The 27518-nt window shown below is 38.9% G+C and overlaps 1 protein-coding gene across 1 annotated transcript in view; it reads left to right on the forward strand.

Annotated features, from left to right (window-relative positions):
• The window catches only part of LOC137615446 (DNA-dependent protein kinase catalytic subunit-like), a 125538-nt gene that overhangs the window by 21373 nt on the left and 76647 nt on the right, over positions 1–27518 (forward strand). Inside the window, 15 exon segments of the mRNA XM_068345324.1 lie at positions 3030–3114; positions 4615–4783; positions 5794–5985; positions 6945–7066; positions 16399–16479; positions 17130–17327; positions 17646–17816; positions 19242–19392; positions 19691–19797; positions 20042–20234; positions 21148–21258; positions 22934–23142; positions 24261–24441; positions 25039–25250; positions 26918–27068. Of these exon segments, the coding sequence (XP_068201425.1) occupies positions 3030–3114; positions 4615–4783; positions 5794–5985; positions 6945–7066; positions 16399–16479; positions 17130–17327; positions 17646–17816; positions 19242–19392; positions 19691–19797; positions 20042–20234; positions 21148–21258; positions 22934–23142; positions 24261–24441; positions 25039–25250; positions 26918–27068 (2333 nt within the window).

The raw sequence follows: 27518 nt of genomic DNA on the forward strand, positions 1-27518 counted from the left end.
AGACTCAGGCTCTGCCCGGTACAGTGTAATCTAAAGGAGTCGTGGGTCCAAGGCAAGGAACCCCACAAAGTAGTGCCAGTCCTCCCGAAGACGAGAGAGACCCTTCTTTGGTGGAGCATCAGGTCAAACACGTAGAAGGGAATGCCCTTCGCCTCCGACCCCCCGGAGATGCTGTTGTTCACGGACGCATCGAAGGAGGGCTGGGGAGCACACCTGCTGGGAAAATCAGCAAAAGGGCTGTGGTCCAGCGAGGAGGCGTCTCTCCTTATAAACATCCTGGAGATGATAGCAGTTCTAAGGGCGTGTCGACAGTTCGTACACTTACTGCGAGGGAACACTGTGGCGTTAATGTGCGACAACGCCACAATAGTGGCGTATGTAAAGAAGCAGGTAGGCATGAAGTCAAAGGTCCTCTGTGCCCTAGCCACGGAACTGTTGGAGTGGGCCACAGAAGAAGGGTTGGAACTGTCGGCAAGGTTCATTCCAGGAAAGAGGAACGTGATGGCCGACGGACTCAGCAGGGCGGGTCAGGTGATAGGTTCGGAGTGGACCCTACACCCGGACGTAGCTCGAGCAGTCATCCTACTGTGGGGCTCCCCAGTGATAGACTTGTTTGCCACACGTCTGAATGCCCAACTCCCCGTGTTCTGTTCTCCAATCCCAGATCCCTCAGCAGCGTTTGAGGACGCCTTCCAACATCCCTGGGACGGTCTCGATGTGTACGCCTTCCCTCCCTTCAGTTTAATCAGGCAAGTGCTGAACAGACTGAGAAGGTCGTCCAACCTGTCGATGACTTTAGTAGCGCCCTGGTGGCCGGAGAGAGACTGGTTCGCAGACCTATACGAATTAGCTCTTCGTCCTCCTTGGCCGCTTCCGGACAGGCCAGACCTCCTGCGACAGCCTCACTTTCACAGGTGGCACGAAAACCCTCGATCCCACCGCCTTCACGCGTGGAGGTTATCGAGAAGCTCCTGAAGAAAGAAGGACACTCATCGAGAACTGCGACAAGGATGTCTGGGTATCTACGGCGGTCCTCGGCAGTTGTCTACCAGGCGAAGTGGGCAGTCTTCCTGAAGTGGTGTGCATCCAAAAACATCAGGCCCTTAGGGGCGTCGATCCAGGACATTGCAGACTTTCTGGTGTACCTGAGAGACGACGTGGGTTCGTCCATCCCAGCCATCAAGGGAGTTCGAGCAGCCCTAGGGCAAGTCTTCCTCCTTACAGGCATTGACTTGGGAGCCTCGAGGCACATCTCGTTGCTCATCCGTAGTTTTGAGCAATCATGTCCCCCCCAGGAGGTACGAGTTCCGCAGTGGGACAAGAGTCCTCAAAGTTCTGTCAGAACTGCCCTTTGAACCTCTCAGGAACATTTTAGACAGAGAACTCACCCTTAAAACAGCTTTTCTTTTAGCCCTGGCCTCGGCGAAAAGAGTTAGCGAGTTACACGGCCTCTCTTACGAGGTCTCACACTCCAAAGGGTGGAGGGAAGTTGTCTTTAGGTTCGTCCCTAGTTTTGTGGGGAAAACGCAGAACCCAGCGTGTTGGGATCCTCGGTTCGAGGGTTTTTCGGTGCCAGCCATCCCTCGATCCGGCAACCCTAAGGATCTCCTCTTATGTCCCATACGAACTATAAGAAAATACCTGGAGAGGACTCGAATAAAAAATTTATTCATCTCAACAGGACGGGTGAAGAAACCAGTCTCGAAAAATTCCATCTCTTTTTGGCTGAGACAAGTGATAAAGAGAACCTACGAGGCTTCTGGGACCCCTCTCCCTGGAAAACCGAGACCTCATGATATCAGGGCTCTGAGCACCTCTCTGGCTTTCGAGAAGAACATGGCTGTGGGTAAGATCCTGAAGGCTGGGACCTGGTCTAGACAGTCCACCTTCACGGAACATTATCTAAAAGATTGTACGAGAAAATCCTTGGACAAGTTTTCTATTGGCCCGGTCGTGTCGGCCCTTCAAGAGATCTAAGGTCATAGCCACAGGGTAACCGGGGGTGTTAATGCCAAGAGACACTAGTTCCTTCCTTAACCTTACCCCCCCCCCCCTCCACTTTTTTCTTTCTTCCCCGGATTGAACGGGCCAGGAAGAGGAGGAGAAGATCTTAATCACGGAAAGGTATATCCTTCAAGAAATTGGTTTTGAAAAAGGTAAGACATTTAGACACTAAGTGAGTTTTTTGGATAGTTTTCCCCTACTTTTCGTGCAGTTTTCAAGTGGTCTTAGAATCAAGACCTCCTTAGAGGTTCCCTCTCTCGCGTGCCTCCCCGTCGAATCCTGATTCCTGCAGGACACTCTCACCTCCTAAAGTGTAAGTCTCCTAAGAAGGTAGTTCTAGGTAAGTAACTGTGTTGGAACAAATCACAAATTTTTAAGTAATTTTGTATTTTTCCTAACATACTTACCTAGAACTACCTTCGGGTTATGGTCCTCCCATCCTTCCCCGAGAACCTGCAGGATCTAGTAATACCTATTCCAACGAAACTTATTGGAGAGTAGACCTGAGAGGTATCACGCTGCCTGACCCCGGGGTCGCCTCGGGCATGTACCACACTGCCAGAGGTTGACCCCGTAGAAAACGAGAAGAGGGAGATAAACTATACAAAAAGCTGGTCGGTTAGGTAGAGTTAGCCAGTAACTCCTAAGAAGGTAGTTCTAGGTAGACCTAAGTATGTTAGGAAAAATACAAATTACTTTAAAATTTGTGATTTCTCTTAATTTCTTTCCATATTTCCTTTCCTCACTGGGCTTTTTTTTTTTTTCCTGTTGGAGCCCTTGGGCTTATAGCATCCTGCTTTTCCAACTAGGGTTCTTGCTTAGCAAGTAGTAATGATAATAATAATAATAGTACAAATTTTTTTATTGTAAAGTTGATGAATATCTAGGATCATATTAAACATTGAAACTGGTGTTATTCTTTCAAATAAGTTTGGTAAACTCTTATACAGTAGCATTATACCACACTGTTCTATGTTAACATAACTGAAAGAAGTGAAAGGTACAGTATTGTACTCTTTTTCCAGGGCTAGTGAGATGCTTGAAAACAAGCTTGCTAATCTACCATCATACATCGAGTCTTTGGCAACTATCATTGATAACATGGTCTCGGTAAGCGTTGCAATTAATTCTTTTTTGTATATTTATTTATCAACTAAATCTGTTAAGAGTGTTGTACTGGATTTTATATATCTTTTATTTATTTTAACCCTTTTACCCCCAAAGGACGTACTGGTACGTTTCACAAAAGCCATCCCTTTACCCCCATGGATGTACCGGTACGTCCTTGCAAAAAAATGCTATAAATTTTTTTTTTTTCATATTTTTAATAATTTTTTGAGAAAATTCAGGCATTTTCCAAGAGAATGAGACCAACCTGACCTTTCTATGACAAAAATTAAGGCTGTTAGAGCAATTAAAAAAAAATATACTGCAAAATGTGCTGGGAAAAAAATAATCCCCTGGGGGTTAAGGGTTGGAAATTTCCAAATAGCCTGGGGGTAAAAGGGTTAACTGCTCATTGAAGGGTTAATTTCAGGTATGATTTTTGGTAATTATTATATTATTTTGTGATATTTTTTATTTATTTTAACTGCTCATTGAAGGGTTAATTTCAGGTATGATATTTTGGTAATTATTATATTGTGATATTTTTATTTTGTTTTAACTGCTCATTGAAGGGATAATTATAGATAAGATTTTGTGATAATTGTTATTCTGTATATTGTAAAGGGAAAATCAGAAAAAGAAAATTCTAGACTTGAGTACAGAGCATTGGAACCAAAGGAAAGTGGTAGGGTAGTGCAGAAAAGACTATATCATTCTAACTAAAAACTGCACCAAAACCTAACAAAGGTGCTGATGTCAGCAAATGTAGTTCCTAACGATATCTGTTACATACAGTTTTACAGGAAATTATCTAGGAAGACCATATGCTGTATCTGTTACTATAGTCCATTTCTTTAGCGATGCATATTTGCACCGACTCGCGGCGGTGCCCTTTTAGCTTGGAAAAGTTTCCTGATCGCTGATTGGTTAGAATTATCTTGTCCAACCAATCAGCGATCAGGACACTTTTCCGAGCTAAAAGGGCACCGCTGCGAGTCGGTGCAAATATGCATCGCTAAAAGAAATGGACTATAATTAGTAACGTTGCTTTAAGTTTCAACAGAAAAATTGTATTAGAATAATTTCATGAGTCTTCTTTTTATTTAGAATAGTCCTATTAGGTATTAATAAGAAGTTGGTGTTTTATAGGAACTATAGAATTCAGGTGTCCAATATGTAAGTTATATAAAGTGTGATTAACATTTATTTCACCTATATGAGAGTTTGGTACAAGTCTGAGTGAGCCAGATTTAAAAGTACTGTAAATATATTTAAAAGCAGTTTGTTGTGTAAAATATCTAGAGTGCCAGTAATTACATAATTGGTATGTTATTGATACATCCACAGTAATGAATGTTGAATGTAAATAAATACAGTGTAACTTTTCTATCTTTGCACTTTTAAATACTGTGTTAGTTTTCTCTTTTTAAAGTAAAAGTTAATTATTTCATGAATAAAGTTTGGGTCAGTTTGATTATTTTATGCTTTTATTTTTTATACCAGGTGAGTGATTTTATGCTGGAAAGTGTACTCAAATTGACATTGAGCATGTTGGAAAACTTCCAGCTAATTCCTGAGCCTTTGAGACACCTTGCATTCCTGGCAGTTTTCAGCCTCTTCTACACTGTCTACAAGAAGGCAGAATTTCTCCTAGGCTTTCTCCATTCATTTAGTAAGTTTTTTCACATTTATCCTTGTTGAAACTGTATACAGGTAGCCCTGAATTTTTGCTGGGTTGTTAGGTAAACAGATACCACCGTGTAAACAAAAATACGCAAATTATTGGTTATCAGGGTCAGTTAAGTCATAACCCCCTTAACCCTTTTACCCCCGGGGTATTTGGAAATTTCCAACCCTTAACGCCCAGGGGGTTATTTTTTTCCCAGCACATTTTGCAGTATATTTTTTTAAAATTGCTCTAACAGCCTTAATCTTTGTCATAGAGAGGTCAAGTTGGTCTCATTCTCTTGGAAAATGCCTGAATTTTCTCAAAAAAATTATCAAAAAAGATGAAAAACAGGTTTTTTTAACATTTTTTTGCAAGGACGTACCGGTACGTCCATGGGGGTAAAGGGATGGCTTTTGTGAAACGTACCAGTACGTCCTTTGGGGGTAAAAGGGTTAACCAACTGACCACTGTTTATGTACAGTACGGTTAAATAATGCCATAAATAACTACATTATTTTCACGTTCCTGTCACTGCATTGGAATTCATATTACATTACTATCACTGCTATATTACACTAGTACAGTATTATACCAGTCTCAAGTCGTTGCCATTCCATCCGGTTTATTTGTAACAAAAATCTTGTTCCAAACTAACACAACTTACTTATACTATAGTGTAGTCTATATTGAACAGTAATAGCCTTATAATATGACTTAATTATCTTCGGTGAGACAGCAAGTTATCTCATTTTTAAAATTTAGTTTTCAAGAAAAACTTATATTTTAAGTCAGCTTTGAAATGATTTTGAAGAGAGATGTAAATAAATGTCTAATCAACTTTGCAATGAGAGCAAAAAGTAGCATTTGAAGGGCTTTGTGTAATTGACCCATATTTCTATTCAAGTTTTTTACTTTTGAATTGTTTTTTAAAAAATAATTTCTACATTGGACCACTTATAAATAGCTTATTTTACATGAATTAAAACATTTATCCTAATTTCACAAAATATCAGTTTATAGATTCATCCTCGTCACCTGTTCACATGAGCCGGACGTTGACACAACCGTGGATCAGGTCGGTGGAATGGTTGGAGGAGGTGAAAAGTGGAAAGGCTTGAAGAACGAAATAGTGACGTACAAGACATTTTTGCCTGTGTGGAAGGCTTTCTTGATACCAGAAAAAGTAACAAATATTAATGTTAAAGGTGAGTTGTTATTTACTTACTTTACTTTATTGGCTGCTTTTCCAGTCCCATACAGCGGGGAAACCCTGCTCTCTACAGGACCTCCATTGTTGTTTTACCTTGTTCGTTCAGAGTATTTTACGTTTCATATCGCGTATTGTTCATTTACTTTTAAATTGTCACTGTCAAAGGACTTATGAAATAAGAAAGTCTTCAGTTTCCTCTTGAAAGCCTTAATGTCATCAATCATTTGAATGTTTCGTGGGAGCTTGTTATATAGTCTCGGGGCCGCATATTTAAAGGCTCTGGTGCCTAAAGTAGACATAAATCTAGGTTCCTTTATTAAATTATTGTAATGTACAAAGACAGCAGCATAGTTTTTAGCACCTATGAAATCTTGTCTGGGAGCCATGTTGTTTCATATTGTTTTATTTTTATTCTGATAGCACATAAATGGAATTTACCTGTCAGTCTGTCACACAAGACTCTAAGAGATAATATCTCCCAATACAAGACCTTTGGGTTAACCTAAGGAATAATGATAAGAAACAAATTGATAAGAAACATGTATTGCCTGATGTTTACTAGGCAATAGCTTTTCAAGAACTGAAGTTATGTGTTAGCATATCACATGTAACTGTTATCTCTCCCTTTCATCCTTAAGAAGATCATTACTAGTTTAACTTAAGCATGTGTTATAGATTTTGAAATTACTGTCCCTGCTGGCATAAAACTTTATGCTCCTTTTATATTGCATAGAATCTGTCTGTTATCATTTCCTTTTACAAATAGCTGTGATGTAGCGTTAGTTCATCTTTTTCAAATTTACGTGTCAAGTATGTTGTGGATATTTGCTTCAGATGTATACATTTAAAGAATGTGTAGGAGTTTTCATGATTATTGGAGTAAAAACTCTGAAGATAAGGATTTTCTTTTCTTCATTCTGTGTTAAATCAAAGTTTTCATTTTTTATTTTTCAGATATGCCAGCGCCTGTCAAAACCGAAATAAGCTCCATCATGTATTCAAACTTTATACTGTGTGTTTTAGAAATAACTGATAAATTGAATCTGGAAACTTTTAAAGGCGATGAAGAGAAATCGGTAGGTATATGTTATTGCTAAATTTCCATAACCCTTACCTGTCGTTTGGAGCGAGAGTTTTCTGTACTGTAAAGATTAATGCAGTGTATTAAGATTTACTCTCTTGATATAACTTTCTTCCCCAGATCCATCTGCTTCCAATAACTTTCTTCCCCAGATCCATCTGCTTCCCATAACTTTCTTCCCCAGATCCATCTGCTTCCCATAACATTCTTCCCCAGATCCATCTGCTTCCCATAACTTTCTTCCCCAGATCCATCTGCTTCCCATAACTTTCTTCCCCAGATCCATCTGCTTCCCATAACATTATTCCCCAGATCCATCTGCTTCCCGTAACATTCTTTCCCATAACTTTCTTCCCCAGATCCATCTGCTTCCCATAACATTCTTTCTCATAACTTTCTTCCCCAGATCCATCTGCTTCCCATAACTTTCTTCCCCAGATCCATCTGCTTCCCATAACTTTCTTCCCCAGATCCATCTGCTTCCCATAACATTCTTTCTCATAACTTTCTTCCCCAGATCCATCTGCTTCCCATAACTTTCTTCCCCAGATCCATCTGCTTCCCATAACTTTCTTCCCCAGATCCATCTGCTTCCCATAACTTTCTTCCCCAGATCCATCTGCTTCCCATAACTTTCTTCCCCAGATCCATCTGCTTCCCGTAACATTCTTTCCCATAACTTTCTTCCCCAGATCCATCTGCTTCCCATAACATTCTTTCTCATAACTTTCTTCCCCAGATCCATCTGCTTCCCATAACTTTCTTCCCCAGATCCATCTGCTTCCCATAACTTTCTTCCTCAGATCCATCTGCTTCCCATAACATTCTCCCCCAGATCCATCTGCTTCCCATAACTTTCTTCCCCAGATCCATCTGCTTCCCGTAACATTCTTTCCCATAACTTTCTTCCCCAGATCCATCTGCTTCCCATAACTTTCTTCCCCAGATCCATCTGCTTCCCGTAACATTCTTTCCCATAACTTTCTTCCCCAGATCCATCTGCTTCCCATAACATTCTTTCTCATAACTTTCTTCCCCAGATTCATCTGCTTCCCATAACTTTCTTCCCCAGATCCATCTGCTTCCCATAACTTTCTTCCCCAGATCCATCTGCTTCCCATAACATTCTCCCCCAGATCCATCTGCATCCCGTAACATTCTTTCCCATAACTTTCTTCCCCAGATCCATCTGCTTCCCATAACATTCTTTCTCATAACTTTCTTCCCCAGATCCATCTGCTTCCCATAACTTTCTTCCCCAGATCCATCTGCTTCCCATAACTTTCTTCCCCAGATCCATCTGCTTCCCATAACATTCTTCCCCAGATCCATCTGCTTCCCATAACTTTCTTCCCCAGATCCATCTGCTTCCCGTAACATTCTTTCCCATAACTTTCTTCCCCAGATCCATCTGCTTCCCATAACATTCTTTCTCATAACTTTCTTCCCCAGATCCATCTGCTTCCCATAACTTTCTTCCCCAGATCCATCTGCTTCCCATAACTTTCTTCCCCAGATCCATCTGCTTCCCATAACTTTCTTCCCCAGATCCATCTGCTTCCCATAACATTCTCCCCCAGATCCATCTGCTTCCCATAACTTTCTTCCCCAGATCCATCTGCTTCCCATAACATTCTCCCCCAGATCCATCTGCTTCCCATAACTTTCTTCCCCAGATCCATCTGCTTCCCATAACATTCTTTCTCATAACTTTCTTCCCCAGATCCATCTGCTTCCCATAACTTTCTTCCCCAGATCCATCTGCTTCCCATAACTTTCTTCCCCAGATCCATCTGCTTCCCATAACTTTCTTCCCCAGATCCATCTGCTTCCCATAACTTTCTTCCCCAGATCCATCTGCTTCCCGTAACATTCTTTCCCATAACTTTCTTCCCCAGATCCATCTGCTTCCCATAACATTCTTTCTCATAACTTTCTTCCCCAGATCCATCTGCTTCCCATAACTTTCTTCCCCAGATCCATCTGCTTCCCATAACTTTCTTCCCCAGATCCATCTGCTTCCCATAACATTCTCCCCCAGATCCATCTGCTTCCCATAACTTTCTTCCCCAGATCCATCTGCTTCCCGTAACATTCTTTCCCATAACTTTCTTCCCCAGATCCATCTGCTTCCCATAACTTTCTTCCCCAGATCCATCTGCTTCCCGTAACATTCTTTCCCATAACTTTCTTCCCCAGATCCATCTGCTTCCCATAACATTCTTTCTCATAACTTTCTTCCCCAGATTCATCTGCTTCCCATAACTTTCTTCCCCAGATCCATCTGCTTCCCATAACTTTCTTCCCCAGATCCATCTGCTTCCCATAACATTCTCCCCCAGATCCATCTGCATCCCGTAACATTCTTTCCCATAACTTTCTTCCCCAGATCCATCTGCTTCCCATAACATTCTTTCTCATAACTTTCTTCCCCAGATCCATCTGCTTCCCATAACTTTCTTCCCCAGATCCATCTGCTTCCCATAACTTCCCCAGATCCATCTGCTTCCCATAACATTCTTCCCCAGATCCATCTGCTTCCCATAACTTTCTTCCCCAGATCCATCTGCTTCCCGTAACATTCTTTCCCATAACTTTCTTCGCCAGATCCATCTGCTTCCCATAACATTCTTTCTCATAACTTTCTTCCCCAGATCCATCTGCTTCCCATAACTTTCTTCCCCAGATCCATCTGCTTCCCATAACTTTCTTCCCCAGATCCATCTGCTTCCCATAACTTTCTTCCCCAGATCCATCTGCTTCCCATAACATTCTCCCCCAGATCCATCTGCTTCCCATAACTTTCTTCCCCAGATCCATCTGCTTCCCGTAACATTCTTTCCCATAACTTTCTTCCCCAGATCCATCTGCTTCCCATAACATTCTTTCTCATAACTTTCTTCCCCAGATCCATCTGCTTCCCATAACTTTCTTCCCCAGATCCATCTGCTTCCCATAACTTTCTTCCCCAGATCCATCTGCTTCCCATAACTTTCTTCCCCAGATCCATCTGCTTCCCATAACTTTCTTCCCCAGATCCATCTGCTTCCCGTAACATTCTTTCCCATAACTTTCTTCCCCAGATCCATCTGCTTCCCATAACATTCTTTCTCATAACTTTCTTCCCCAGATTCATCTGCTTCCCATAACTTTCTTCCCCAGATCCATCTGCTTCCCATAACTTTCTTCCCCAGATCCATCTGCTTCCCATAACTTTCTTCCCAGATCCATCTGCTTCCCATAACATTCTCCCCCAGATCCATCTGCTTCCCATAACTTTCTTCCCCAGATCCATCTGCTTCCCGTAACATTCTTTCCCATAACTTTCTTCCCCAGATCCATCTGCTTCCCATAACTTTCTTCCCCAGATCCATCTGCTTCCCATAACTTTCTTCCCAGATCCATCTGCTTCCCATAACATTCTCCCCCAGATCCATCTGCTTCCCATAACTTTCTTCCCCAGATCCATCTGCTTCCCGTAACATTCTTTCCCATAACTTTCTTCCCCAGATCCATCTGCTTCCCATAACTTTCTTCCCCAGATCCATCTGCTTCCCATAACTTTCTTCCCAGATCCATCTGCTTCCCATAACATTCTCCCCCAGATCCATCTGCTTCCCATAACTTTCTTCCCCAGATCCATCTGCTTCCCGTAACATTCTTTCCCATAACTTTCTTCCCCAGATCCATCTGCTTCCCATAACATTCTTTCTCATAACTCTTCCCCAGATTCATCTGCTTCCCATAACTTTCTTCCCCAGATCCATCTGCTTCCCATAACTTTCTTCCCCAGATCCATCTGCTTCCCATAACTTTCTTCCCAGATCCATCTGCTTCCCATAACATTCTCCCCCAGATCCATCTGCTTCCCATAACTTTCTTCCCCAGATCCATCTGCTTCCCGTAACATTCTTTCCCATAACTTTCTTCCCCAGATCCATCTGCTTCCCATAACTTTCTTCCCAGATCCATCTGCTTCCCATAACATTCTCCCCCAGATCCATCTGCTTCCCATAACTTTCTTCCCCAGATCCATCTGCTTCCCGTAACATTCTTTCCCATAACTTTCTTCCCCAGATCCATCTGCTTCCCATAACATTCTTTCTCATAACTTTCTTCCCCAGATCCATCTGCTTCCCATAACTTTCTTCCCCAGATCCATCTGCTTCCCATAACTTTCTTCCCCAGATCCATCTGCTTCCCATAACTTTCTTCCCCAGATCCATCTGCTTCCCGTAACATTCTTTCCCATAACTTTCTTCCCCAGATCCATCTGCTTCCCATAACATTCTTTCTCATAACTTTCTTCCCCAGATTCATCTGTTTCCCATAACTTTCTTCCCCAGATCCATCTGCTTCCCATAACTTTCTTCCCCAGATCCATCTGCTTCCCGTAACATTCTTTCCCATAACTTTCTTCCCCAGATCCATCTGCTTCCCATAACTTTCTTCCCCAGATCCATCTGCTTCCCGTAACATTCTTTCCCATAACTTTCTTCCCCAGATCCATCTGCTTCCCATAACATTCTTTCTCATAACTTTCTTCCCCAGATTCATCTGCTTCCCATAACTTTCTTCCCCAGATCCATCTGCTTCCCGTAACATTCTTTCCCATAACTTTCTTCCCCAGATCCATCTGCTTCCCATAACATTCTTTCTCATAACTTTCTTCCCCAGATTCATCTGCTTCCCATAACTTTCTTCCCCAGATCCATCTGCTTCCCATAACTTTCTTCCCCAGATCCATCTGCTTCCCATAACTTTCTTCCCAGATCCATCTGCTTCCCATAACATTCTCCCCCAGATCCATCTGCTTCCCATAACTTTCTTCCCCAGATCCATCTGCTTCCCGTAACATTCTTTCCCATAACTTTCTTCCCCAGATCCATCTGCTTCCCATAACTTTCTTCCCAGATCCATCTGCTTCCCATAACATTCTCCCCCAGATCCATCTGCTTCCCATAACTTTCTTCCCCAGATCCATCTGCTTCCCGTAACATTCTTTCCCATAACTTTCTTCCCCAGATCCATCTGCTTCCCATAACTTTCTTCCCCAGATCCATCTGCTTCCCGTAACATTCTTTCCCATAACTTTCTTCCCCAGATCCATCTGCTTCCCATAACTTTCTTCCCCAGATCCATCTGCTTCCCATAACTAACTTTCTTCCCCAGATCCATCTGCTTCCCATAACTTTCTTCCCCAGATCCATCTGCTTCCCATAACATTCTTTCTCATAACTTTCTTCCCCAGATCCATCTGCTTCCCATAACTTTCTTCCCCAGATCCATCTGCTTCCCATAACTTTCTTCCCCAGATCCATCTGCTTCCGTAACATTCTTTCCCATAACTTTCTTCCCCAGATCCATCTGCTTCCCATAACATTCTTTCTCATAACTTTCTTCCCCAGATTCATCTGCTTCCCATAACTTTCTTCCCCAGATCCATCTGCTTCCCGTAACATTCTTTCCCATAACTTTCTTCCCCAGATCCATCTGCTTCCCATAACATTCTTTCTCATAACTTTCTTCCCCAGATTCATCTGCTTCCCATAACTTTCTTCCCCAGATCCATCTGCTTCCCATAACTTTCTTCCCCAGATCCATCTGCTTCCCATAACTTTCTTCCCAGATCCATCTGCTTCCCATAACATTCTCCCCCAGATCCATCTGCTTCCCATAACTTTCTTCCCCAGATCCATCTGCTTCCCGTAACATTCTTTCCCATAACTTTCTTCCCCAGATCCATCTGCTTCCCATAACTTTCTTCCCAGATCCATCTGCTTCCCATAACATTCTCCCCCAGATCCATCTGCTTCCCATAACTTTCTTCCCCAGATCCATCTGCTTCCCGTAACATTCTTTCCCATAACTTTCTTCCCCAGATCCATCTGCTTCCCATAACATTCTTTCTCATAACTTTCTTCCCCAGATCCATCTGCTTCCCATAACTTTCTTCCCCAGATCCATCTGCTTCCCATAACTTTCTTCCCCAGATCCATCTGCTTCCCATAACTTTCTTCCCCAGATCCATCTGCTTCCCATAACTTTCTTCCCCAGATCCATCTGCTTCCCGTAACATTCTTTCCCATAACTTTCTTCCCCAGATCCATCTGCTTCCCATAACATTCTTTCTCATAACTTTCTTCCCCAGATTCATCTGCTTCCCATAACTTTCTTCCCCAGATCCATCTGCTTCCCATAACTTTCTTCCCCAGATCCATCTGCTTCCCATAACTTTCTTCCCAGATCCATCTGCTTCCCATAACATTCTCCCCCAGATCCATCTGCTTCCCATAACATTCTTTCTCATAACTTTCTTCCCCAGATCCATCTGCTTCCCATAACTTTCTTCCCCAGATCCATCTGCTTCCCGTAACATTCTTTCCCATAACTTTCTTCCCCAGATCCATCTGCTTCCCATAACATTCTTTCTCATAACTTTCTTCCCCAGATCCATCTGCTTCCCATAACTTTCTTCCCAGATCCATCTGCTTCCCATAACTTTCTTCCCAGATCCATCTGCTTCCCATAACATTCTCCCCCAGATCCATCTGCTTCCCATAACATTCTTTCTCATAACTTTCTTCCCCAGATCCATCTGCTTCCCATAACTTTCTTCCCAGATCCATCTGCTTCCCATAACTTTCTTCCCAGATCCATCTGCTTCCCATAACATTCTCCCCCAGATCCATCTGCTTCCCATAACATTCTTTCTCATAACTTTCTTCCCCAGATCCATCTGCTTCCCATAACTTTCTTCCCCAGATCCATCTGCTTCCCGTAACATTCTTTCCCATAACTTTCTTCCCCAGATCCATCTGCTTCCCATAACATTCTTTCTCATAACTTTCTTCCCCAGATCCATCTGCTTCCCATAACTTTCTTCCCCAGATCCATCTGCTTCCCATAACTTTCTTCCCCAGATCCATCTGCTTCCCATAACTTTCTTCCCCAGATCCATCTGCTTCCCATAACTTTCTTCCCCAGATCCATCTGCTTCCCGTAACATTCTTTCCCATAACTTTCTTCCCCAGATCCATCTGCTTCCCATAACATTCTTTCTCATAACTTTCTTCCCCAGATTCATCTGCTTCCCATAACTTTCTTCCCCAGATCCATCTGCTTCCCATAACTTTCTTCCCCAGATCCATCTGCTTCCCATAACTTTCTTCCCAGATCCATCTGCTTCCCATAACATTCTCCCCCAGATCCATCTGCATCCCAGTTAGAAGCAGCTGACGATGGATTTCCTTAACCACATTGAAAGAAAACATTGCCCCTAATTCTCTCTGGCTTTGTTTTGACAACTTACTGCTTGCTGTGAATTTTTTTTTGGTTTTATTTGCATATTGTTTTCTCATTAGATCTTGAAGTAACAGATCCCTTGTTTAATATTTTTTAGATTTTTGCTGCTGTGCAGTAATGAGGTTTCTAAAAATTATGAATCAGTTTATTTCAGTTATTCATCTGTGAAAATGATATACAAGTAATTGTGGATTTGTTTCCTAACAGGGAGGGGATTCATGGTACCATATGAAAAATATGAATTGATATTATGAAAATACCTTTTGTTCATACAAGGCTGTTAAATCATTGAATTCCTGAATAGTTACAATATTTAGGTTGAATAAAGATTTCAGGCAAGGAGACCCAGAAGAAGAAAGGAAGACAATTAGCGCATGAAACCTTCTCTTTCAGGAAGATGAATAAACTTTCCATAGTTTGCAGAATATTCCCTGCCTTCTTGGATTTTAGTAATATTGTTCCTTGCACTAACCTACAATAAGATACATTAGTCACCGGCAGAGTAGTCCTGAGCACCGTAGGTTTAACAAGTCAGATACTAAGTTAACGAGGGTACGACAACTATGATGTGGATATCGATGAAGTAGATGCAATGAGATTCCTCTCAAACTTGTAGATATGACTTGCTATTACTATTGGCTCCAACAAAAGACATAAAAGAATATATAAGTTCTGTCCTGAAGATTAAACTCAGAGAAGGTATCATGGTAGCAGTAAATACTAGTTTACCATTTCAGTGCAAACCCCTTGCTAATTGTTGTGGCATTCAAGCCGAAAGCCTTTTTTTTTTTTTTTTTTGTCTTTTTGCTTACCTAATTTTACCACAGAAGCTATGAATGATAGGACTTGACACATTATTATATAGCTTAGTAAATTTTATTTTCATAGATCTGTAGTTTTACATATTTTGTAAGATTTTTATACATAATTAACGAAAGGAAAATTGGTAATAACTGGATGTAAAATATGTCCAATAGCCCCAAAGGGAATACATTCAATGTTGCTCAATGTGTTGAAGCATGGCAGAAAGCGCCAAATAACATTTAAAGGCCAGACAAGGTGAAATAGCACATGTCTTGTGTGCTTTAAACCCTACCTGTATGCAGGAGACAGGAACCTTTTTGCCATTCTCAAGTCATCTAAAATTAATACCTTATTTTGGTAATGGCATATTGAAGTACATCCCATTAAAGAGGATGGTAGAGCAGAACCTGCAAAGGACATCAGCTGTCTTCCACTCTCCAAAGGACGAGTCTTGGTGATGAACTGGGGCGTAAGGGAAAGAACTATGAAAGACCATTTATGGGTATGCAAAGAACTTTGAGCACCCCTGATTACCACTTTGAAGACTGTGACTTTTACACTTTGATCTTAGTGTCTGATGGTTATAAGATCTCTATGCACAGACTTGAACCATTGCACTATGCCTCAATTTATGCAAACTGTATTCGACCCCATGCCCTGCTGCTTAACACACCACAGAGGATGACATGAACAAACTGTTGTCTTTACATATTCTCAAACTCTTGCCTTCAGCAGTGACACAATCAAAGGATTATCTCAGTCAGATCTCAGAAGGTTGCATGGGCCCGGTAAGGCATAGCAAGCGAGTTCTTTGCGTCTAAACTTGGTGCAACTGGAAGAAATGACAAAGGGTAGGAATGAACCAAGAATTTTTAGGGAGTAATTCAATATCTTGGATGTATATTTTCTGATGGTATATTTGTAAGAGGTTAGTGTTTGGAACAGTAGTATTCCACCCATTAAAACTGTGAATAGGGTAGTGGAAAATAGACATATTAAAAATATATCTATTATTTATAAAGGACAGTTTAACATATCTTCACTCAAAACTGACCAGTAGTTTTTTTATAATCTACCATAGTCCCTGGATAAATGATTAATGTAATAATTGTTCCTAGTACAGTACGAACAAAATACTGTATCTCATACTCTATGTTTGATTACTGTATGTTAAATAGTTTATAATATTTGATTTAATGCTTCTCATTTACAATTCAGGAGGACAACACAAGTAATGAGGATAATGCTACATCTGACCCTGTTTCTGGTCTTAAAGCCAAGACTCCCAAAGATTTTCAGGTAGGGATTTTACAGTTTAAGATTCACTTTATTTTGAATAATTTACAAGTTTCATATTTTATGGATCGTTAACTTTGTAGGGTTCCAGATGTCAATTGACTTTATTTATGCACAAAAAGTTATTTCTGTGACCCCCCCTGATGTTTATAATGCTTCTTCTCACTGATGGCCTTTATGTTATTCATTTTGTAAGATTTTTTAATTTATAATGAATTCAGAAATATAAATTATAGACTAAATTTATTTTTTAGTGCACTATATATACAAGGTACAGTATGTAAGTTTTGTTCATTTACAATGAATTCGGAAATATAAATATAAATTGTAGACTAAATTTATTTCAAGTGCACTATATATGGAAGGCACAGTATGTATGTTTTGTTAAATTACAATGAACTCTGAAATAAGATTATAAATTGTAGACTGAATTTATTTTAAGTCCATTATATATGGAAGGCACAGTATGTAAGTTTTGTTAATTCACAATGAATTCAGAAAAAGAAATATAGATTGTAGACTAAAAGTATTTTAAGTGTATTGTACAGTATACGTAAGGTTCAGTACTTTACCCATACATAATTTGTGGAAGGTCTTCGGAAGGACTGATAATATTTTCTATTTACTCTTATATACAGTATTAATTATTTCAGGTGTACATGAACCTGGTTGCGTTACTTGATGAGGTGTTACCCTTGCAAAGCGACATTAACCTGGAGCAGAACGTACCTCGTCTACTTCACTTCTTTGTGCGGAAGTCGTTATCGCAGCCCTTGGTTTCGGCTCATTACTCTGCTATTACTACTGTCCTTAAGTGTAGTAGATATTCATCCCTTTTCAGTAATGAGGAGGTCAGTTGGAATATGCGTTTAGCATCTTTATTGGTGACTTTATAGCAATGTCATACTGCCATAGTTGTAATGAGTAAAGTAAAAGAAAGGAAAAATATTATAGTTCAACTAATACTATATATCAACCAATTTTCAGCTTAGTAGTACTGTATAGTAATACTTTTAATTTATTCTCATAAAGCACCTTGAATCGCACATTGTTTTTTGTTGCAAAATATTTTCTTTGTATAAAAAAAGAAATTCATACAAAAATTATATGCTGACTTTCTGTTGTTGGCTATCCATCAATTTCCCTTTCCTCCATATTTTTTTATTCAGGATCCAAGATCGGTAACTGCAGTTCACATGATAAAAAGCTACACTGGGGAGATGCTGCAACGCTGCAGACAGTACCGAGATCAGCTTCTTGTGTCGGTTCTTATCCTCATTCTCCAGTTGCCGGATTCTGTCGTAATTGATATATTTCCTGAACTTGTCCCTGCTTTACAGGTATGTTCAAATTAGTAATGATGTAGGTAAATTGTTCTTTGGATATTTTATTATAGTTGGGGACAGAAGAATGCATATATGGTTAGATCTTCATCTTGTTTGTTTTTATTACACCAGGTTTTCCCTTTACTTGGTTAGATATGCTTTTGAAGAGGAATACAATTCGATTAAGTTAATTTTTTAAAACTAGTTTTTGATAGATATTTTTTTATTTATAAAGACTTTAGATTCTATAGTTTCTCCCAGGTTGCCTTTGATTTTAAGATAATATATACTTAGGTTATGATCAGATTTTATATAGCACCTGAATTTGATATTTGTTAGATATTTTTCTTAGGTAATTGTGAAGCTCCGAATATGGTTTGGTAAGGGGCTATGAATCTGTTGGAGTGAAATACATAATGTGTAAAGGAAAATGACATTATTCCCTCTGTTGTCTCTTACTAATGACTTTGGCAAAAAAGGGGGAGGTTTACTTTTAATTCATTACATGCTGAATGTGAATATTGAATGGTAGGATTATGAGTTGAGGTTCATCAGAATTGGTCTTTAAAATAGGGAGTTTACCATTATTTTAATTTTCTTTTTCTACCTATAATTAGGTTATTGGTTATTATATTAGTTTATTGAAATGTCTTTAGTTTATAGAAATGTTATTACATTAAATGAACCTTAGAAATTATATTATATCAACAAACAGCTTATTTTGGTGTTTGATAAGGTAGACTAAGCTAGTTTACTTAGTTTGAATGGCTTCACCTAAGAAATGAAATTCTGTACATTGGAGAATCTATTTGTCGAATTTTACCCGCTGTTTATGAAACTGGTATAATTACCTCTTCATGGTAAGCATTTCTCATGAAAGTTCAGTGCACCAATACATTTTCTAAAAAGAATGGGCTAACCTCTTTAACCCTTTTACCCCCAAAGGACGTACTGGTACGTTTCACAAAAGCCATCCCTTTACCCCCATGGACGTACCGGTACATCCTTGCAAAAAAATGCTATACAAATTTTTTTTTTCATATTTTTGATAATTTTTTGAGAAAATTCAGGCATTTTCCAAGAGAAGGAGACCAACCTGACCTCTCTATGACAAAAATTAAGGCTTTTAGAGCAATTTAAAAAAAAATATACTGCAGAATGTGCTGGGAAAAAAATAACCCCTTTGGGGGTTAAGGGTTGGAAATTTCCAAATAGCCTGGGGGTAAAAGGGTTAAGGTTAACTAATGCTTTTGGAAGTTCAATAACACTATTTAAATTTTGTGCTCATCCTTGAAGGCTTAATCAATGCTCATGAATGTTCATTTGAAAATTTCAATTAAAAGAAAGATAACCAAAGATATTCATTGCAGTCTGCCAGCAATTATCAACTGCTTTCAAATGAACTGTAAATTTTCTTTACATTTTCTTTCTCTTATACAGATGGCATCGAGTCTGGGTGTAAGCTACTTGCCTCTTGCTGAGGTCTGCGTCAAGGCTTTACAGAACTGGTCTCAGCTCTTACCAAAAGATATTCTTCAGAAGTACTTCCCATGTGTTATGCCCTTACTGCTTCCATATTTACGCTCTCAAGGTAAGGATATGACTAGCACTACTGCTAGATACAAAAAATGGCCATTGTGAATTATATCTAGGTATTGTAGTAGGTTAAATAAGATAGTGTGGCAAACACCAGAGGTTTCTCACACACCAGCAAAACCTGAAAAACTTGCTGACATATATACGAGGACAGAGAACTCTTTGGGGCTGAACCAGGGCCATATAAAATTGAGAGTAGTATTATATTGTAGAAGGTTTTTTTTTGTTAAAATAGCGATGCAAATTGCATGAAATATTATCTATATTTGTGTGTTTATATTTCATGTTCTAAGAGAGTGGAGGCCAAGCAGAAGTTTACGCAAGAGTCATAACAGTTAAAATGGCTTTTGCAAGACAGCGACGTAAAGTGGATCAGAAAAAGATGCTTGAGAGTAAGCAGGTAGGGCACGTGACTGTGTTTTGTTTAGATTTTAAGATACAGACCTTCTTCGTACACTTTTAGTTCATTAAAGTCTTCAATTATTGTAACATTATGAGGCTTCAAACTTGAATGGCATCAGAGGTTAAACAATGCAAATTGGTACAGGTATTTAGAGGAACGTTACTTTTGGAGATTGCTTTTGGTATTGAGTAATTCTTGTGCTTTCTTTCACATGTTTCTCATCACTTTTCTCAAAATACAGGTGGATGAGACTTTAATGAAGAAAGTCCAAATGTCAATTCTTCATCTTGTTGGAAGCTTAGATCCATCCCTGAGCCTCACCATTATCCCGCAAGATCCCGACTCTCTAGCTGAAGCGGCCATTACTTGGGACACCATCAAACATGTTAAATTTGTTACACCGTTTGCACAAACAAAGATAGACATAAATCTCGGTAAGTTTTTGGGACATGCACTGCATCTTACGAACAAGCATTTTGAAGAATATTTGTATGAAATTCATATAGGCTGATAATATGATTGTTGAGGAATTCATTGAGGGTGGTTGTGGCCTGATTGGTAACGTTACAGCCATAAGTGTCTGCAACCTTGCCATCCTTATGAGGTAAGGTTGTAGGGTTTGGGGGAGCCTATAGGTCTATCTGCTGAGTCCTCAGCAGCCACTGCCTGGCCCTCCCTGGTCCAAGCTCAGGTGGAGAGGAGGCTTGGGCGCTGATCATATACTGTATGGTCAGTCTCTAGGGGCATTGTCCTGCTTGCTATAGTAATGTCACTGTCCCTTGCCTCTGCCATTCATGAACGGCCTTTAAACCTTTAAATACTCCAGGCCACAACCTTAATATCCTTGGGAGCTAAGGATGGTGCGGAGTTTTGGGGAGCCTATAGATCTATGCTGAGTCATCAGCAGCCATTGCCTGGCCCTCCTTGGTCCTAGCTTGTGTGGAGAGTGGGCATGGGTGCTGATCATATGTATATATGGTCAGTCTCTAGGGGCATTGTCCTGCTTGCTATAGTAATGTCACTGTCCCTTGCCTCTGCCATTCATGAATGGCCTTTAAACCTTTAAATACTCCAGGCCACAACCTTAATATCCTTGGGAGCTAAGGATGGTGCGGAGTTTTGGGGAGCCTATAGATCTATGCTGAGTCATCAGCAGCCATTGCCTGGCCCTCCTTGGTCCTAGCTTGTGTGGAGAGTGGGCATGGGTGCTGATCATATGTATATATGGTCAGTCTCTAGGGGCATTGTCCTGCTTGCTATAGTAATGTCACTGTCCCTTGCCTCTGCCATTCATGAGCGACCTTTAAACCCCAAGATACTTTCATACTAACAGACCCTTCTTTTCAGATGGTCTTCTTCCTCTGGTCGTTGATATTGCAGTCAATTCAAGTGACAGACAAACAAAGGTTGCGGCTTCAGAATTGCTACATGCTGTTGTTATTTTCATGATTGGAAGTGGTAAGTTGATTTGATTGAAATGGATTACATTCAGATAGTAAATAAAAATATTGTGGATAGTTATAATATTTAAACTTGTAGTTTTTATAAACAAGTTGACAAGGAAGAACTGTAACATAGTTTAGTAATCTGTAATTAAAGGTACACTCGGGCACACTATTCTATCTTGTTTCTCTTCCTCTTGGCATTTTAAACTTTTTATAGTTTACATATGAATGATTTAATTTAATGTTGTCATTGTTCTTAAACTTTTCTTGTAGTTCTTCCTTATTTCCTTTCTACACTGGGCTATTTTCCCTGTTGGAGCCCTTGGGCTTATAGCATCCTGCTGTTCCAACTAGGCTTTAGCTTAGGAAGTAATAATGATGATAATGAATTTGTCTAGTGCAGTAACATAATTTTATTAGCCCCTAATCACTTAGATTTTTCAATAGAATACAAAATACGAAACGATTTAGTTTTTACTGTATCATAGGGATAGTCATTTAATTTATTTAACCCCTTTATCCCCAGGCTATTTGGAAATTTCCAACCCTTAACCCCCAGGGGGTTATTTTTTTCCCAGCACATTTTGCAGTATATTTATTTTAAATTGCTCTAACAGCCTTAATTTTTGTCATAGAGAGGTCAGGTTGGTCTCATTCTCTTGGAAAATGCCTGAATTTTCTCAAAATATAAAAAATATGAAATTTTTTTTTTTATAGCATTTTTTTTGCAAGGACGTACCGGTACGTCCATGGGGGTAAAGGGATGGCTTTTGTGAAACGTACCAGTACGTCCTTTGGGGGTAAAAGGGTTAACAAGAATAAGGGACAATATTACCTTTTGATGTACAGTATATCTTCTAGGTAATTGACATTCTACCTCAGCTTAATTTCAAAGACAGTGTTAGGTAGAGTGGAAGAGTTTGCTGCAATTTAGTTGTCGTTGAATAGTGTAATGTTTGTAGGTAGAGATCATCATCATCATCCAGGTGCCCTATCCCTAAGGACGTCGGCAATCATGTCTCGTTTTCATGTCTATTTCTGGCTTCTGCAGCCACTGAGTTGCATATATTTTCCTCCAGTCATTCTCACGAATCCATCCATATATTTTTGTCTAGGTTTTCCTTTTGGCTATCTTCCATTAATTTTACCAGTGAGAAAGAGATGTCATAATAATTGTGTTCTCACTATGGAACCCACAAACTGTATATACCTGCCTCTCATTGAAGCTAAAAGCTCTACTCTCACCCTCTCCAATACCTCCTCATTAGTTTTCCTCTCAGTTCATGATATTTTAACCCTTTTACCCCCGGGGTATTTGGAAATTTCCAACCCTTAACCCCCTGGGGGTTATTTTTTTCCCAGCACATTTTGCAGTATATTTTTTTTAAATTGCTCTAACAGCCTTAATTTTTGTCATAGAGAGGTCAGGTTGGTCTCATTCTCTTGGAAAATGCCTGAATTTTTTCAAAAAATTATCAAAAAATATAAAAAACTAATTTTTATAGCATTTTTTTGCAATGACGTACCGGTAAGTCCATGGGGGTAAAGGGATGGCTTTTGTGAAACGTACCAGTACGTCCTTTGTGGGTAAAAGGGTTAAGCAATCTTCTGCAAAACCACATTTCTGCAGCCTGTAATCTCTCTTTGTCTGCTTTCCTCAAGGTTCTCAATGCTTCAAATTTTTGCAGGTGCTCAGAAAAGCCCAGAAACTCAAGAAAAGTACCCCATGGCACCTCTGTACAGACGCGTGTTTCGTGCCATGTTGCAGCTGTCTTCTGATCCTGATCAAGTCACCCGCCAGCTGTTTATAACATTGATCTACCAGACGATTCACTGGTTCACTAATAATAGGAACTTTGAAAATCCAGATACCGTTGTTCTTCTGGACTCCATTATGGTAAGACTTTTATAAAATGTTCTGAAAGTTAATGTGGAAATGAGTAATGCAGACTATGCATGTGGAATGTTGAGCATTTTGCATCAAAATTTTGTTCTAATTTCAGTGTTAGAATAAACCACATAACTGCTTTTTTTTTGTAGTTTCATCCCCAGTTCACAACATATATTGAAGTATTTTGTTTGGAATAATTGTTGATGATGAATTATATTGTTTTATGCAATAGAAATAACTTATGACGATTTTGTTGATAGTTGGTGTAAGTAGTTATTAAAAAAAAAAAACAAAAAAAAAACATGACTTGCTTTGACAAATTAATTATGCTCAATTAAAGGTAATAAAAAATACTCCCAAATATTTGTACATAGAGCTTTGATGAATATATGGGAGAAGATTCATCTAAAAGTTTGAATATCTGTGAGAAACTTCATTTACAAGTTTGAATATCTGTGAGAAGATTAATCTACAATTTGAATATCTGTGAGAAACTTCATATACAAGTTTGAATATCTGTGAGAAGATTAATCTACAAGTTTGAATATCTCTGAGAAAATTAATCTACAAAATTCAATCTTCTGCATAGGATTTCATTGTCTGCACAGGTTTTCCTTTGGCCATATGTTTGAGTCTCAGGCAAACTCCCATGTTATAGTATTCAATTTAAACTTCTTACTGTGTTAGGACTACCAGTTTGAGGCTAGCATAACATGCAATGTATACAGTACTCGGAGACATTATTTTAAATACCGTACATGTATTTTAGATAATTTTGTTGTGTAACAGATGTATCTCAATAGTTTTTTTTATTAGTTTGATGAATTTTCACAAAAAGAATGCTTGAGTTTTTATTTAGTGTCTTGGATTACCTTTTGTTTGAAGCTATATCAGTATATCTTATAGTTTTATATGTCTTGACTTTTTGTAATTCTATTCATTGTTAGTATCACAACTAGAATTAGCATTTTCTTTGAAGCTTTGTTAATGTTTTTCATATTTGGTTATTGTAGTTTTAAAGTAATTTAGAAAGATTTTTTTCTTTATAAGAAAAAGAATGCGATAAAAGAATTTGGGAACTTGGGTATGAATATTATAAACAAAGTATTTGATTTTATTTCTAGGATGGAATAGTAAGCCCTAACGATCCCGCCTTACGAGATGTAAGCGCCCAGTGCCTGTCCGAGTTTGCCAAGTGGTCCAGAAAGCAATGTCGTAATAAAGATCAGGTCTCGGCTAATATCAAGTCGATCATTAAAAGGTTACTTTCCTTCTGTAAGCATCCAAGTGCCTTCAAACGGTTAGGTATGTTTTTTTTTATTCGCTGTCTATTGATTCTGTTCAATTTGTTACAAAGTTGATTATTTTACTAGAAAGATTTACTTTATATTTTTTTTATTGATTCTTAAAGAGTTAATGATCAACCCAGAATTTATTAGAATATTAAATTTAAGAACATAAACCTTTCTGATACATTGTAATGCTTTAATATGTTTTAACTTTCATATGGATAATTGATTGATTGATTGAGAGTTTTCTGGCATCCAGACATCTAAGGTAAATGACGCTGACCATATGGTTAAATATAAAAAGTCTCTCTCTCTCTCTCTCTCTCTCTCTCTCTCTCTCTCTCATGTCCAAACATAACAGTTTATGGAATAGAATTTTGGTTTTACAGTTTTACTCTTTACATATCATTACAATTGTACCCTTGTTGCTTCCTGCTCTAAAATACCTTTCTATATTCATCCAGGCTGGCTCTCTCTCTCTCTCTCTCTCTCTCTCTCTCTCTCTCTCTCTCTCTCTCTCTCTCTCTCTCTCATTACAATTGTACCTTGTCGCTTCCTGTTCTAAAGTACTTTTCTATATTCATCCAGGAGGTACTTTTCTATATTCATCCAGGAGGATCCTTGGCATGGAATAGCATCTATCGCGAGTTCCGAGAAGATGCCATCGCTGTTGACACTTGGACGTTAGAGATCCTGGTTGGGTTGCTCATTTCTCTGGAGTGGGCCCACAGGGATGACCCTGCTCTTGGTACTCAAGAACAAGCTCAGGCAGCCATTCAGCATGTTGAGAGAATCCTGAGAGAGAAGAGGGAAGTGTTTTGGAAGGTAATTGAAATTTAATCCTTCCTTATTTATAATCAAATCTTTAACCCTTTTACCCCCAGGCTCTTTGGAAATTTCCAACCCCTAACCCCCAAGGGGTTATTTTTTCCCCAGCACATTTTGCAGTATATATTTTTTAAATTGCTTTAACAGCCTTAATTTTTGTCATAGAGAGGTCAGGTTGGTCTCATTCTCTTTGGAAAATGCCTGATTTTTTTCAAAAAGTTATCAAAAATATGAAAAAAGAATTTTTTATAGCCTTGTTTTGCAAGGACGCACCGGTACCTCCATGGGGGTAAAGGGATGAGCTTTGTGAAACGTACCAGTACGTCCTTTGGGGGTAAAAGGGTTAATATGTTTATTTTTTATGACCATGCAGTTAACAAAGTACTAGACTCGGAGAAACAGTCTTTGATAGCACTCCTAAAGTTTATACTTAGGGAGGTACCCCTTTAGTGTTTTGTGGATAAATAGTTTTTCCTGAGAGATTCTTGGTGATTTTATTATACTATTAAAGTATGCCACACAGCATACACAATTTGCACCATGCAAAACCTTTAAATAAATCTGTTAGCGGATTTGGTAACCAGAGCTTTAATATAAGAAAGTGAGCAATACTAGTAAAGTTTCATCTGTGTAAGCAAATGGTTTTTTTTGCCTATTACATACTGTTTATTTATATTTGAAATATCTTTGAGGAACACCATTAATTAAATTTCTGTAGTAATTAAAATGGCCATTGCCAGCTACAACCAACTAGTTGGGAATTTGATAATATTAAAGTCCCCAGGTGAAAGCAGCACATGATCTACTGCTCCAACATGAAGGTAATGGAATAGTATTATCAATTTTCCAACATATGCACAATAAAACCCTTGGAGCATATTTAGGAAAAAGGATAAACAACTTAAGAGATAATTGATTTTTGGTATTCACAAACAACAGAGTAGATAAACAACTAAGTGATTTGTGGTATTCACAACAAACAAAGGGATACACAACTTAATTTATTTGTTGTATTTACAGAAAACAAAGGGGATAAACAACTTAAGAGCTTATTGATTTGTAGTATTCACAAAAAACAGAGGTTATAAGCAACTTAAGAGCCTATTGATTTGCAGTATTCAAAAAAAAAACAAAGGGGATAAGCAACTTAAGAGCTTATTAATTTGTAGTATTCACAAAAAACAAAGGGGATAAGCAACTTAAGAGCTTATTAATTTGTAGTATTCACAAAAAAACAAAGGGCATAAACAACTTAAGAGCTTATTGCTTTGTAGTAATCACAAAAAACAAAGGTGATATGTGTACAGTATATCATTTGAGCCTACACTTCCGTAGTCATGAAGCAAAAGAGAATTAATTTTACACGTTAGAAAAGCTAAATTATTCTGAACAAAGAGTGCAGGATGTTAGTCTTGAATATGACTAGCTATTCATTGTATGTGTATATGTAGAAGTAAATGGCTTTCTCAAAGAAGAATCCAGCTTTAGACTGTCAAGATTCACATTAATAATTTTGCTTATCATAATTTCCAGTCGTTTTATGACTGGAAAAAGCTATATGGATAATATTTGTCTTTTAATTGCAGGTACAATTAAGTTTTTTATGCTCAATCTACATTAAATAGCGTGATAGTTCACATTGTAAATTTTCTTTTTATTCTCAGAAATCCGTCCACCGAAGACTACCACGTGATTTTACAGAAGGAACATTCGATGATTTGTTGCAGTGGCTGATAAAACAAATTGGAAAACCAAAAATGCTTTTCCGGCACAAGTGTCTGGAACTTTTGGTTTCCTTAGCACCTCTTGCACAAGGTAAGGTGTATTTAGTTTTAAGTTTATATGATTAGTTTGATCATAGAATTTCCAATTTTTTTTATTTTACAGCCCCCAACATGCACAAGAAATTAGTCCCAAGCCGCCTAGCATTGACACAAATTAGCTTAATTGTTATTACTTTCTAGGCTACAACCCTAGTTGGAAAAGCAGGATGCTATAATCCCAGGGGCTCCAACAGGATAAATAGCCCAGTGAGGAAAGGAAACAAGGAAAAATAAAATATTTTAAGAACAGTATCAATGTAAATACCTCCTATATAAACTATAAAAACTTTATACAAAACAAGAGGAAGAGAAATAAGATAGAATAGTGGCTCGAGTGTACCCTCAAGCAAGAGAACTCTAACCCAAGAGAGTGGAAGACCATGGTACAGAGGCTATGGCACTACCCAAGACTAGAGAACAGTGGTTTGATTTTGGAGTGTCA

Source organism: Palaemon carinicauda, chromosome 21, assembly GCF_036898095.1.
Source record: "Palaemon carinicauda isolate YSFRI2023 chromosome 21, ASM3689809v2, whole genome shotgun sequence".
In the NCBI taxonomy this organism is placed as follows: domain Eukaryota; kingdom Metazoa; phylum Arthropoda; class Malacostraca; order Decapoda; family Palaemonidae; genus Palaemon; species Palaemon carinicauda.